This window comes from Pagrus major, chromosome 11 (assembly GCF_040436345.1).
Source record: "Pagrus major chromosome 11, Pma_NU_1.0".
NCBI lineage: Eukaryota > Metazoa > Chordata > Actinopteri > Spariformes > Sparidae > Pagrus > Pagrus major.
The window spans coordinates 384247-399357 of record NC_133225.1 but is presented as its reverse complement, the minus strand read 5'-3'; the positions used below and the strand labels follow the sequence as shown (position 1 = coordinate 399357).

General features: G+C 49.1%; 1 protein-coding gene across 1 annotated transcript; it reads left to right on the top strand.

Moving 5' to 3' along the window:
- Positions 1–2660: 2660 nt before the first annotated feature.
- Positions 2661–13362, top strand: palm1a (paralemmin 1a). Its single transcript, XM_073476357.1, has 10 exons — positions 2661–2665; positions 7465–7510; positions 8243–8323; positions 9232–9359; positions 9482–9545; positions 9787–9808; positions 9880–9948; positions 10165–10239; positions 11746–11877; positions 12375–13362. Exons 1-10 carry the CDS (start codon positions 2661–2663, stop codon positions 12929–12931), a joined length of 1179 nt encoding a protein of 392 aa, XP_073332458.1. The 3' UTR covers positions 12932–13362.
- Positions 13363–15111: the final 1749 nt, after the last annotated feature.

The following is a 15111-nucleotide window of genomic DNA, read 5'->3' as shown; positions in this document are numbered from 1 at the left end:
TCTCTCTTTCTCGCCTGTCTGTCTCTCCACCTATCTGTCTCTCCACCTATCTTTCCACTAGTCTGTCTCTCCATCTGTCTGTCTCTCCACCTGTCTGTCTCTCCACCTATCTGTCTCTTCTGTCTGCCTCTCCGCCTGTCTCTCCACACCTGTCTGCCTCTCCACCTGTCTGTCTCTCCTGCCTGTCTCTCCACCTATCTGTCTCTCCTGTCTGTCTCTCCTGTCTGCCTCTCCACCTTTCTGTCTCTCCTGTCTGCCTCTCCACCTCTCTGTCTCTCCTGTCTGTCTCTCCTGCCTGTCTCTCCACCTATCTGTCTCTGCTGTCTGTCTCTCCACCTATCTGTCTCTCCTGTCTGTCTCTCCTGTCTGCCTCTCCACCTATCTGTCTCTCCTGTCTGTCTCTCCACCTTTCTGTCTCTCCTGTCTGTCTCTCCACACATCTATCTCTCCGCCTGTCTGTCTCTCCACACATCTATCTCTCCGCCTGTCTGTCTCTCCACACATCTGTCTCTCCACCTGTCTGTCTCTCCACCTATCTGTCCACTTGTCTGTCTCTCCTGTCTGTCTCTCCACACATGTCTGTCTCTCCGCCTGTCTGTCTTTCCACCTGTCTGTCTCTCCATCTGTCTGTCTCTCCTGTCTGCCTCTCCGCCTGTCTCTCCACACCTGTCTGCCTCTCCACCTGTCTGTCTCTCCACCTCTGTCTCTCCTGTCTGCCTCTCCACCTGTCTGTCTCTCCACCTGTCTGTCTCTCCTGTCTGTCTCTCCACCTATCTGTCTCTCCTGTCTGTCTCTCCACCTGTCTGTCTCTCCACCTATCTATCTCTCCGCCTGTCTGTCTCTCCACACATGTCTGTCTCTCCATCTGTCTGTCTCTCCACCTATCTGTCTCTCCTGTCTGCCTCTCCGCCTGTCTCTCCACACCTGTCTGCCTCTCCACCTGTCTGTCTCTCCTGTCTGTCTCTCCACCTGTCTGTCTCTCCACCTATCTATCTCTCCGCCTGTCTGTCTCTCCACACATGTCTGTCTCTCCATCTGTCTGTCTCTCCTGTCTGCCTCTCCGCCTGTCTGCCTCTCCACCTGTCTGTCTCTCCTGTCTGTCTCTCCACCTGTCTGTCTCTCCACCTATCTATCTCTCCGCCTGTCTGTCTCTCCGCCTGTCTGTCTCTCCATCTGTCTGTCTCTCCACCTATCTGTCTCTCCTGTCTGCCTCTCCGCCTGTCTCTCCACACCTGTCTGCCTCTCCACCTGTCTGTCTCTCCTGTCTGTCTCTCCACATATCTATCTCTCCGCCTGTCTGTCTCTCCACACATGTCTGTCTCTCCATCTGTCTGCCTCGCCACCTGTCCGTCTCTCCACCTGTCTGTCTCTCCTGTCTCCACCTTTCTGTCTCTCCTGTCTGTCTCTCCACCTATCTGTCTCTCCTGTCTGTCTCTCCAGACAGGTGTGTCTGTCTCCACACCTGTCTGTCCCACTCCTCCCCCCAGTGGGCGCCCCCTCCATTCTCTGTCTCTCCACCTGTCTGTCTCACCACCTGTCTGTCTCCACACATGTCTGTCTATCTTTCTCCCCCCGGTGGGCGGAGCCTTCCTCTGTCTCTCTCCCTCCTCCTCCCCTCCAGTGGGCGGGGCCCTCCTCTCTCTCTCCCCCTGGTGGGAGGGGCCCTCCTCTCTCTCTCTCCCCCCGGTGGGCGGGGCCCTCCTCTCTCTCTCTCTCCCCGGTGGGCGGAGCCTTCCTGTCTCTCCCCCCTCCCCCCCTCCAGTGGGCGGGGCCCTCCTCTTTCTCTCTCTCCCCCCGGTGGGCGCCCCCTCCATTCTCTGTCTCTCCACCTGCCTGTCTATCTTTCTCCCCCCGGTGGGCGGAGCCTTCCTCTGTCTCTCTCCCTCCTCCTCCCCTCCAGTGGGCGGGGCCCTCCTCTCAAATTCAAATTCAATTCAATTCAAAGGAGCTTTATTGGCATGAAAGTTTAACAACAATGTTGCCAAAGCATCAAAACACAACTTGTCCAAACACTCTCTCTCTCTCTCTCTCTCTCCCCCTGGTGGGCGGGGCCCTCCTCTCTCTCTCTCTCTCTCTCTCTCTCTCTCTCCCCCCCCCAGTGGGCGGGGCCCTCCTCTCTCTCTCTCTCTCTCTTTCTCTCTCTCTCTCTCCCCCGGTGGGCGGGGCCCTCCTCTCTCTCTCTCTCCCCCTGGTGGGCGGGGCCCTCCTCTCTCTCTCTCTCTCTCTCTCTCTCTCTCTCTCCCCCCCGGTGGGCGGGGCCCTCCTCTCTCTCTCTCCCCCCCTTCCCCCCCCCTCCCCCCTGGTGGGAAAACTCCTCTCTCTCTCTCTCTCTCTCTCTCTCTCTCTCTCTCTCTCTCCCCCCCCCTCCCCCCTGGTGGGAAAACTCCTCTCTCTCTCTCTCTCTCCCCCCCGGTGGGCGGGGCCCTCCTCTCTCTCTCCCCCCCCCCCCCCCCCCCCCCGGTGGGCGGGGCCCTCCTCTCTCTCCCCCCCCCCCCCCCCCCCCCCCGGTGGGCGGGGCCCTCCTCTCTCTCCCCCCCCCCCCCCGGTGGGCGGGGCCCTCCTCTCTCTCTCTCCCCATCCCCCCCCCCCCCGGTGGGCGGGGCCCTCCTCCCTCCTCTGGGTGTCAGTCGGATGCTCGTGGCTGCAGCAGACTGATCATCATGGAGTGAGTACACTTTGATTTCTTCTTCTTCTCTTCATTAACGTGTCTCTCTTCTTCTTCGCCTGTTTAATTCTCTGTATGTTGATGAAGGACACTTGAAGTTGACCGTGAGCGCGCGGTGTCTCGTGTGTCGTCATTGTGCGGCATCAGACCGCTGAGTCAGGATCTTTGTTGCCGGGAAACAGCGGGAGGAGAACTGCCGCACCAAACTCCGTTCAAAAATCTGCAAAAATAAGAGGAAGAGTGCGAGTCACTGCGGCCGACAGTACAGGTCCATTCAGTGCAAACCTGGCGGAGTGACGTGCGCTCTGTGCTCTGCTTTTCTTGGCGGAAGCAGACCAGACAGCGCTGATCGCTCATCAATGAGCCGCACAAGCCCTGATAATTACATATCGATCAGTTTTTCTCATGAAGGACCTGATTCAAGATCAATAACTCAAGTTAGACACGTTAGGACACGGTGACTTCCGGTCACATTTCAAAGTAAAAGCACGGACTCGCTCATATGAATATTAATAATGAACAACTTTGAACTGCAGCTCAGAGCGATCAGCGTGACGTCAGCACTTGTTATAAAGAACATTAAAGTTTAGACGATGACGTGTTTTTAAATTCTGACGTCTGTTCTCTGATTATTTGATTTAATCCACATTATTCTGCTGAGTTCACTCAGAGGACAGACTTCCTGTTGTGTTGTCGAACATTAGATGAAAAAAACAACCGATGAGCTCTGTCCTGTTCAATGAACCAATCAGATCAACAGATTAAATCCTCAGAAGCTTCAGGTTCAAACATCTGTGATGAAGTTTAGTGAAACTGAATCATTTTCTGTAATAATAATAATAATAATGATGATAATGATAACGATAATAATGATAATGCTGATGATAATAATAATAATGATGATAACAATGATAATAATAATAATGATAAAAATAACAACAATAATAATAATGATGATGATAATGATGATAATCATTGATGGCTGCTCTGTTTTCTGTTTTCTGAAACTGTTTGTGGTCAAACTGAACTGTTCTCATTAAATATTCAAAGACTCAATAAGACAATAGAAACAAATGTGCAGCACTCTCCCCACTGAACAGCTGTAGTTTTATTTTGAAGGTGAGTGTGGCTGACTTCCGGTGTGTAGTGTGTGCTGCAGCGTGGGGCGGAGCCTCAGGGGGCGGATTCATGACAAGGACACAGAAGAGTTCAGTGAGTCTGAACTGATGAAACACGAGGATTCATCTTTAATCAATAATAATCGATCAACGCTGCAGCTTCGTGTCTTTTATTGTGAAAGACACAGTAGGAAGTTGCTCTGAGAGTTAAAACTACAGCTCCTGTTTGTCCCAAAGATTCTTTTTTTCAAATTAATCAATAAAGTCTCCAAAATCATCATCCACTCTGTCAGAGGTGAATATTAATTTCCAATCAGTGATCAATTGATCAGCTCGTTGTTTCTGTGACAGATTTCAACAACGTGTGACGTTTAATCTGTAAAACACAGCCAATCATTTCATCATGACAATTAATCCTATTGATTATTGATCAGTTTGTTTACTGTCTGTTCGTTTTGAGTTTTAATCTGAAAATCTACAGGAAGTCCAAATAGATCCTGGTTTAATCTGATCCTCATCTGTCTGTCCTCGTCTGTCTGTCTTCATCTGTCTATCCTTGTCTGTCTGTCCTCGTCTGTCTGTCCTCGTCTTTCCTCATCTGTCTGTCCTCGTCTGTCTGTCTTCATCTGTCTATCCTCGTCTGTCTGTCCTCATCTTTCCTCATCTGTCTATCCTTGTCTGTCTGTCCTCGTCTGTCTGTCCTCATCTGTCTGTCCTCGTCTGTCTGTCCTCATCTGTCTGTCCTCGTCTGTCTGTCCTCATCTGTCCTCGTCTGTCTTTGTTTGTCTGTCCTCATCTGTCAGTCCTCGTCAGTCTTTCCTCATCTGTCTGTCCTCGTCTGTCTGTCCTCATCTGTCCTCGTCTGTCTTTGTCTGTCTGTCCTCATCTGTCTGCCCTTCATCTGTCTGCCCTTGTCTGTCTGTCCTCATCTGTCTGTCCTCGTCTGTCCTCGTCTGTCTTTGTTTGTCTGTCCTCATCTGTCAGTCCTCGTCTGTCTGTCCTCATCTGTCCTCGTCTGTCTTTGTTTGTCTGTCCTCATCTGTCTGTCCTCGTCTGTCCTCATCTGTCAGTCCTCGTCTGTCTGTCCTCATCTGTCCTCGTCTGTCTGTCCTCGTCTTTCCTCATCTGTCTGTCCTCATCTGTCTGTCCTCGTCTTTCCTCGTCTGTCAGTCCTCGTCTGTCAGTCCTCGTCTGTCTGTCCTCGTCTGTCTGTCCTCGTCTGTCTGTCTTCATCTGTCTATCCTTGTCTGTCTGTCCTCGTCTTTCCTCATCTGTCAGTCCTCGTCTGTCAGTCCTTGTCTGTCAGTCCTCGTCTGTCTGTCCTCGTCTGTCAGTCCTCGTCTGTCTGTCCTCGTCTGTCTGTCCTCGTCTGTCTGTCTTCATCTGTCTGTCCTCGTCTGTCAGTCCTCGTCTGTCTGTCCTTCATCTGTCTGTCCTCATCTGTCCTCGTCTGTCTGTCTTCATTTGTCTATCCTTGTCTGTCTGTCCTCATCTGTCTGTCCTCATCTGTCCTCGTCTGTCTTTGTTTGTCTGTCCTCATCTGTCTGCCCTTGTCTGTCTGTCCTCATCTGTCTGTCCTCATCTGTCCTCGTCTGTCTTTGTTTGTCTGTCCTCATCTGTCAGTCCTCGTCTGTCTGTCCTCATCTGTCCTCGTCTGTCTTTGTTTGTCTGTCCTCATCTGTCTGTCCTCGTCTGTCCTCATCTGTCAGTCCTCGTCTGTCTGTCCTCATCTGTCCTCGTCTGTCTGTCCTCGTCTTTCCTCATCTGTCTGTCCTCATCTGTCTGTCCTCGTCTGTCCTCATCTGTCAGTCCTCGTCTGTCTGTCCTCATCTGTCCTCATCTGTCTGTCCTCGTCTGTCTGTCCTCATCTGTCTGTCCTCGTCTGTCGTCATCTGTCAGTCCTCGTCTGTCTGTCTTCATCTGTCTGTCCTCATCTGTCTGTCCTCATCTGTCTGCCCTTGTCTGTCCTCATCTGTCTGTCCTTGTCTGTCCTCATCTGTTCTCGTTTGTCTGTCCTCATCTGTCTGTCCTTGTATGTCTGTCCTCATCTGTCCTTGTATGTCTGTCCTCATCTGTCCTTGTATGTCTGTCCTCTATGTCTTAGCTTCAGCTTTTCAAATTAAAAGTCAAAGATAAACCAGAGACAAACTGCTGAATTATTAATCAGTTTCCTCTTACGGGAACTGACCAATCAGAGCTAATGTCTCGTTACCCATCATGCCTCACTTCTTATAATCCACCTGGTTTCTCTCAACAATTATTGATCGACCAGCAGGTCTGGACTGGACTGGACTGGACTGGACTGGACTGGACTGGACTGGACTGGACTGGACTGGTCTGGTCTGGTGCAGGCTGGTAGCTGCTGATCTGTGTTTGGGGTGGACAGAATAACAGGAACAGAGAGACCATCAGACACACTCAGGTCCAGTTTGCTGAAGTCAGAAACAGGAAGTGAGTCCAAAAGAACGGTACTCAGCAAGCACACAGAACAGCTAATCAGAGACACAATCACTGGACAATAAGAGACCAATCAGGGACGAGCTGCGGTAAGGAAGTGGGCGGGGAAACCACAGGTGATGGAGGGAGAGGAAGAGATGTTTTCTTTGTAGTTTTTGTTTGTAGTTTTTGTTTGTTGTTTGAAGTTTTTGTTTGTTGTTTGAAGTTTTTGTTTGAAGTTTTTGTTTGTTGTTTTTGTTTGTTGTTTTTGTTTGTAGTTTTGTAGCTGAGTGAGCGCCCTGTGTGTCCAGTGCTGCTGCTCTGCAGTCTGAACTGGTCTCCAGTGGATCCAGTACACACTGTTCTCTCTCTGCAGCTCAGATGGTCTGTTGTTGAGTCCGGTCTCCATGGAAACGAATCCTTTGAGTTGAGCTTCACTAAAACAAAACCAGTTGAACTTTGCTGAGCTCAGCACACCTCAACTGGTTCCCAGTTTAACTGTTGAGCAGCAGAGACTGTGAACGCCTCACAGACCAGACTGAAACTGTTTTACTGTACAAACACAAACACACTTTTTACAGAGGACACAACGATCAGAAACACACAACACTTTTTACAGAGGACACAACGATGTAAAGAAGTTAAAGAAAAGTTTGTCTGGAGCTGCGTGGGTGGAGCTCAGAGCTGAAACCTGACGGATGTTTCCAGCACACAGGTGGTGCTCCTGACGGTCTCACATGTTCTCAGACCTGCAGGTGGAGATCCTGGACTGATGGAGGCTGACAGGTTCAGACTTTAACTAACACACCAGCAGAGCACTCAGAACCACCCTGACATAGTTCCATCCTGTTTGTGGAGCCTCGAGTGGTCGTTGAAGGAAGTGCAGTGTTTGTTTGCTGCTCGTGTCAGACAGAAATCTGAGTTCTGATCCAACCCGTAATATTCAGGAAGTGCTCCAGTCACCGCTTCATATTTTATTTAGTGTGTTTCTATCGTCTGGTACTTCCTGTCCAGATAAATGAATTATCGATTGGCATGCTGTGGCCCCGCCCACACCACTGACCTCATGGGTGAAGACACCGGCCCCTAGTGTCGGAGCGGGCCAAGTCTCTGCTGCGGTGACGGAGCTGAAAAACTGTGCACTGTCCCTTTAAAGGCTGAAAACGTGTTTTTGTTAAATATAAAATATTGTAAACATGTTCTTGTGTGTGTGTGTGTGTGTGTGTGTGTGTGTGTGTGTCTCAGGGTCAGTGAAGCTCTCTGTCAGCAGGATCGACTGCAGCTCCTCTCAGTGAGTCCAGTTTACACACCACACACACACATGAACACACATATTAATGAACCCACATATGATCACGTGTGTGTGTGTGTGTGTGAAATCTCTAACCTCTGACAGCAGCAGATATTTGAAAACCTCACACAGACACACCCTGCAGCCTGTCAGCTGATCTGAGCTCTGTACACTATTGCACTTATTGATCCACACACGCACACACACACACACACACACACACACACACACACACACACACACACACTTATCCACTTCCTGTGTAGCTGTATCATGCTGCTGTGTCTCAGACATCAGCAGTAACTGTAGTATGTACCTCCGTGTACTGTGTGTGTTTACACTGTAAAAAATGTTTGAATGAAGTACTGCTGACCTGTCAGAACTTGAATACACACTGCAATACACACTGCAGTACACACAGTAATACACACTGCAGTACACACAGTAATATACACTGCGATACACACTGCAATACACACTGCAATACACACTGCACTACACACAGTAATACACACTGCAGTACACACAGTAATACACACTGCGATACACACTGCAGTACACACAGTAATACACACTGCAGTACACACAGTAATACACACTGCGATACATACTGCAGTACACACAGTAATACACACTGCAGTACACACTGCAGTGTGTATTACAGTGTGTACTGCAGTGTGTACTGCAGTACACAGTTTCTGCTCTCTGACTCCATTTCCCATCATGCCTCAGGAGAAGAGGAAGTGGCAGACTGAGATTGAGAACAAGAAACGTCAACTGGAGGACGACAGGAGAGCACTGCAGCACCTGAAGGTGAGACAGGCAGACAGACACACAGGCAGACAGACAGACACAGACAGACAGACGGAGGGACAGAGGGACAGATAGAGACAGACACAGACAGACAGGTTCCGGGTCGTTCCGGGCCGTCAGGTGACTGCTGCGGTGCAGATCCAGAGGTGTGGTGACTCTGAGCTGTGAGGCTGCAGACTGAGAGCAGCTGCAGAGTAAAAATATCTGCAGCTGATCTCAGATCAGCCCAGTTTAATGCAGGAACGACAGAAACGCTGTGACTGCATTCACCGTCAGACTCACCGCCGCCGCTTCAAAATAACTCTGAGTATTTTTATCGCAGCTGCTCACATCTGATCACGTGACACATTCAGACGAACAGCTTCACATATCATCTGATCTGGAGTCAGTGATGAAGTGATGCTGCAGAACCACAGAGGACCGGACTGAGCTGAACACAGAGAATATGGACTGCATGAACGCTCAGTCGGTCCTCATTCACCATCAGTCCACAGTTATGGAAGTTTAAGAAAAATGATACAGAATCTGTTAATTAAACCCAAATTAAGACAAAACTGAAATGAAAATGAAAAGTCAGTCATTGTTAATGGATCGCTGCTCTGACAGTAACTCTTATTAACAGTTTATAATCTATATAATCTACTGCATGATCAACGTTTGCGTCCTGATTCTGGTTTGGTTGGTCTTGTGTTTCCACTTCATTTGATCAAATCAGGATGTTGAGTCAGGACAGTTCACTCTTCTTGTTTTGTACAGTTGAAACCATCAAATCTCATCAACATAAAAACATTTAATTACAATAATTATCATCAGCCTCAGACTCGATAATTATTGAACCATGTCACTGATTGTTTTAATACGTTAACAACGCTCAACGCAGCCTGATTGTGTTTCCTGTCTGCATCCAGTCGAAGGCGCTGAGGGAGCGCTGGCTGCTGGACGGACCTCCGACCGCCGGACCAGAACAGGATGAAGTGAAGAGACAGCTGGAGCAGGACGAGGCCAAAACCAGGACCCTGGAGGAGACCATCAACAGGTCTGAGATAATCTGGTTTAATCCAGGAGTCTGGATGACATGATGACATGTGAACACACATGTTGATGTGATTCAGTGAGTGATGACATCATCGCGGTGAACGTCCTGTCTGTGTGCTGCAGGTTGGAGCAGGAGCTGGTCAGTCTGGAAACTGGAGGTGTGTGTGAGACTGTAACACACACTACTGTGAGTACACACACACAGAGACACACAAAACACACACACAGACACACATTACAGTCGTCAGATTACAGTCGTCATATTGTTTGTTGATGTTGTGGCTGTAATGATCGGAGCAGCCTGTAGGTGGCGCCATCAGATTCAGGTTGACTGATTGTAGTTTATTTTGTATGTTTCTGTTTCCTGTTGGACTACAGTGACTTTTATTGTAAAGTTGAACTTTCTGTCTGTGTCTTTGTGCCGGCAGGTGTCATCTGGACCAGTTGAAGGTACGTTGTTGTTGTTGTTGTTGTTGTTGTTGTCGTTGTTGTCGACCCTCTCACTGTGTCTCTGTGATCAGCTGTACAGGTCAAAGGTCACAGCAGCCGTCAGCAGGACAGACCTGCAGCTTCACCTCAGATAGTTCAAGGTGAGACTACTCTGTTCTACCTGTAATCAGATTACAGTAATCAGATTACAGATGGTATCATAGTAACCAGAGTAAAGTAATCCTGTTATATCGGTCACACTACAGTAGTCAGATTATTTTAATTGGATTATCATGAGGTTATTGTAATCAGATTACAGTGTTGTGATGACCTCACACTCAGAGCTTCAGTCTTTGCTGTGTCTCTGTTCCCATGAGCCTTTGCAGAGGTCAAAGGTCATAAAAGCCCTCGAATGAACAAAGCGAGAGAGGCGACGGACGAGATGAAGAGAGGTGAGTCTCTGAAGTCAGCGGAGAGCTCTGATTGGCCGGCTCACAGCAGCTGTAGGGATCTGCTAAACCAAAATATCCGCCTGCTGGACGAAAAGACAAAATCACTTCCTGTCTGTCTGTCTGTCTGACAGACAGACAGACAGACAGACAGTAGCTGTGTCCAAATTCAGGGGCTGCATCCTTCGAAGGGCGCATTTGAAGGCCAATTACGTCACAACGCTGCGCGAAGACTGTCCAAATGCGAGGGCTCCTTCAAATGCGGCCTTCATTTCCCCTTTCTGGAGGACGCACGGCTACTATCCTTTGCGGCCTCCCATATCCCATGATCCTTTGCGCGCCGCTCAGTCCCGAAACAGAAGAGGGAAAAAAAAAGAAAAAAAGAAAAAAAAGAAAATCTGGCGACATCAAGTGGCGCAGACTGACATTCAAATGTGAGTCTTGGGTTTATACTCGGTTTTTACTCATTTGAACATCCAACGCCAGATATGTTAAACTTCAGGGGACTATAAAACCTCCAAATTTCAACTTTCAGTTAAAATACGTGACACTGGTACTGCTGTGGTAAATATAGTTGTTATTCACCAATGGGTTAATGTTTATTTTGTAATGTTGGTAATTCAGTTTAGATTTGACACATTGTACACACACAAATAAATGTACACGTTTGATAGATTTGAACCCAAACAGACTTAAATGCATGAACACCTGGTGACGCAACCAGGAAATACTCTGAAGGCTGGACCGTCCCATTTAACAGCGGTGGACGTGGCCTTCAAGGTCTCTCCGAAGGACCCGGCCTTCGTGGGCCGCAAAGGCCGCGTCTTTGAAGGATGCAGCCCCTGAATTTGGACACAGCCAGTCTGTAACTAATGTTTAATCTGAGAGCCCAACAAACATGGCCGCCTCAGGGATGAAGGAGATCAATCAGTTTGAGTGTCAGCTGATCAGAGAGCAGCTCACCTGCTGCTGACGTCTGCAGGTCAGAGGTCACAGCATGCAGACAGGTGACAGGAAGAGTTCAGGTTCAACAGTGACATTTAACCTCCTGTCTGTCTCTAACAACTGTGTGTGTGTGTGTGTGTGTGTGTGTGTGTGTTCTTCATGTCTTTAATCTGTTTCTGTCTGATTTGCTGTCTTGGAGTTTTAAAGGAGCAGTCTGTCAGATGTGTCAAGACTTGTAGTTTAAAACAAACTGAACAAACATCAGAGTGTACTGAAGTTAGCATGCTAACCAGCTAGCCTCCTAACAGCACTGTGCAGCTCAGAGGTGGCAGAGTTCAGTCGCAGGTTGACCTGCTGACCCCCGACCCCTGAGGTCTGACACTGTCAGCTGAGGACAGAGAGCAGTGACTCTGCCTCCTGTAGTTTTGGAGCTGCCTTCGAATTCTGGCCGTATTTTACAAACTACACCTTTAAAGTCAGCAGCAGAGTGTGTGTGTGTGTGTGTGTGTGTGTGTGTGTGTGTGTGTGTGTTGACCCTGTGTCACCTCCTCTGTCCTCCTCCAGCGATGTACTCTGTGGAGATTAAAGTAGAGCGGGACAGAGTGACGGGGGAGACACGGGTTCTGTCCACTAACACCAGACTTCCTGTTGACCTCTCTCACCAAGGGGTCAAAGTGTACGAGGACGAGCAGAAAGGTGATGATGTCATCAAATAAAAATAAAACATGAGCTGCTTTTAGAAGAAGAGACAAGTTTTAGTCCTGAAGAACCAGAAGTTCATTAAACATCCACACATCAGCTCTGAAGTAAAACCTGACTCGTTACACCTCCTGCTGCTCCTGCACCTCCTGCTGCTGCTCCTCCTCCTCTTCCTCTTCCTCTTCTTCCTCCTCCCGTTGCTGCTCCTCCTGCTCTTCCTCCTCCTCCTGCTCCTCCTCCTCCTCTTCCCCTTCCTTCTCCTCCTCTTCCTGCTCTTCCTCTTCCCTTTCCTCCTCTTCCTCCTCCTCCTCTTCCCCTTCCTTCTCCTCCTCCTCCTGCTCTTCCTCTTCCCTTTCCTCCTCTTCCTCCTCCTCCTCCTCCTCCTCAGTTATGTACAGGTGTGCTCTGGTAGACTGTGACATCACACAGAAAAATGTGTTCCTATTGGTCGGTCAGGTGTGTGACAACCAGGTGTGTCTGTCTCTGTCTCTCAGTGGTCCATGAGATGAATGGTGAAGATGGCGTCCAGCTGCTCAGCCTCGACGAGGTCGAGGAGCTCATCCACAAAGCTGACGAGGCCTCAATGATGTCACAGACTGTTGCCACGGTGACCTCTCTTCCGACAGCGGAGGTCCAGGAGGAGGCGGCTCCCGAGCAGCAGCCTCTGGTCACCGCGGAGATCACAGGGCTGGAGGCCAAGGTGGGCGATGAGGCGGGCGTGGAGGAGGCGAGCACGGAGAAGCCAGTCACCATGGTGTTCATGGGATACCAGAGCGTGGAGGACGAGGACGAGACGAGGAAGGTGCTCGGGCTGCAGGGGACGGTGAAGGCCGAGCTGGTGCTCATCGACGATGGGAAAACTTCACCTGACGAAGCGAAGGAGGAGCCAGCAGCTCCGCCTCCGCCCGTCTCAATTGCCCCGCCCCCCTCCACCAAACCTGCGGAGGCGGCGGTGGTGGCAAGTAATGGGGAGACAGCGGGGGAGGCGGAGGGAGGAGCGGTGGAGATGAAGAAGGAGAAGTATCCATGTAAGTGCTGCAGCGTCATGTGATGCTGCGTCATGTGATGCTGTAGGGGGCGCTGCTCTGAATATAATCATCTGAAAACACAGACGGAGACTTTCAGGACAAAAACTACAGGAACTAAACTCCACCCACTGCCTCAGCCCCGCCTCTAACAACATGACATCATTTCCTGTTTCTCATCTCCTCTGTTTTATAAAACTTTACTTTTTCTATTTTCTTGAAGCCTTTTTACTTTTGTACTCCTCGTGTGTCCAGCCTCTGGTTAGCATTAGCTTTAGCATTAGCACTAGCATTAGCCCTGCAGTCCTGACCTGTGTAACACGAGCCTCCTCTGATAGAAACACTGAATTAATGTCGTATTTATTTGGTTTTGTAAGTTCCTCCTGCTGCAGATTCTGTCTGTCGGAGTCTTTTTAGCTTCTTTTGGTTTTATAAAAGAAAATAAAAGTGAGCCGACGGCTCGACTCAACAAACTGATTTTGTATTTTTGTGACATCACAGACGCAATCGACATCATCACATCATCACATGACATCACTGCATCCTAAACCTGCAGATTCCATCACACGACTGATGAGCTGATTGATCACTAAGCCCCGCCCTCTCACTTCCTGACGCGAACCTGTCCAGGTAACAGTGATGACAGACAGGTGAGCTCCAGCAGGTGTCTGATGATCCTGTTTCTGTTGTCATGGTGACATGTAATCAGATTACATATCAAACATCAGTGAAACAAAAATAATCTTCACATTTTATTAAACTAAAAATATATAAAAATGTATTTATATCATTAAACAACAAACGAGGGAAGAGGTCCAGTCTGAGCAGAACCACAGACAGGGAGACAGGGAGACAGGCAGGGGGACAGACAGACAGACGATCTGGTCCAGCTCATCATCTGTTCCTCGCTCAGTGCTCTGCTCTCAGGATGGCCATGTTGTTGCTGTTGTTGTTTGAATCCTTTCTGCAGCTGATCAGCCAGTGAACACAACATGACACCATCTTATTGATCAGAGCAGCAGCTCCTGTGTCTCTGACGTGCAGCAGTGAGACGTCCTCAGAGACGGACACACGTCAGGTTTAAATGGCTTCATGTCTTCCATCGACAGATCTGAACTGATCTGCTGACGACACAACGATGATGGCCGACAGAAGAAATGATGAGCTGGTCCTGGTTTGTTTCAAAGAAGACACATTTTGTCCTCTGAGGAGCAGGAACAGGATCACAGACTGTGGACATCCTGAGGTGAAAATATCAGCAGCAGAGAAACCAAAAAGCATCTCAGCTTAATGTTTAATGAGCCCAGTCACATGTTCACGTCGTCACATCAGGACACCCCGTGACACCTGATGTGTCTCCATGGAGATGGACTGAGCCTGTAACTGTTGTCAACGTGGTGTTCATGGTCTCTCCAGCTTCACTTTAAAGCTTCAGTTCAGGATCCTGCAGCCCAGAGTCAGCATGCTCACAGGTCTGTATGATGTCATCAGACTGGGTGTGCTGGGACAATGGTGGGACAATGGTGGGACAATGTTCGGACGATGGTGGGACGATGTTGAGACGATGGTGGGAAGATGGTGGGACGATGTTGAGACGATGGTGGGAACATGGTGGGCCGATGTTGAGACGATGGTGGGAAGATGGTGGGACGATGTTGAGACGATGGTGGGATGATGTTGAGACGATGGTGGGAAGATGGGCCGATGTTGAGACGATGGTGGGAAGATGGTGGGACGATGTTGAGTGATGGTGGGAAGATGGTGGGACGATGTTGAGACGATGGTGGGAAGATGGTGGGACGATGTTGAGACGATGGTGGGAAGATGGTGGGCCGATGTTGAGACGATGGTGGGAAGATGGTGGGACGATGTTGAGACGATGGTGGGAAGATGGTGGGACGATGTTGAGACGATGGTGGGAAGATGGTGGGACGATGTCCCTAACAGAACTTTGAATGTCACTGACAGGTCGTCCACACACACAAAAGCTGTTTGTATGTAAGATCTAATGACAGGACTGTTGTTGTTGTTGTTGTTGTCTATGAGACTGTAAATCATTGTTTATTATCATTAGATGTGACCAGCTCATATTTGTTATTATTTAGTTATGTGAATGTTTGGATGAAAAGTACAAAGGGTTTAGGTTAGCTGAGGTAACCATGGTTACCAGCTCCTGTGTTTCAGCTCCTCAGTTTGTCCTCAACCT

Coding starts and splice junctions, on each gene's coding strand:
- palm1a (XM_073476357.1), top strand. Junction 9,360..9,481: donor CTGGAGGAGACCATCAACAG/GTCTGAGATAAT, acceptor TGTGTGCTGCAG/GTTGGAGCAGGAGCTGGTCA. Junction 9,949..10,164: donor TTCACCTCAGATAGTTCAAG/GTGAGACTACTC, acceptor TGTTCCCATGAG/CCTTTGCAGAGGTCAAAGGT.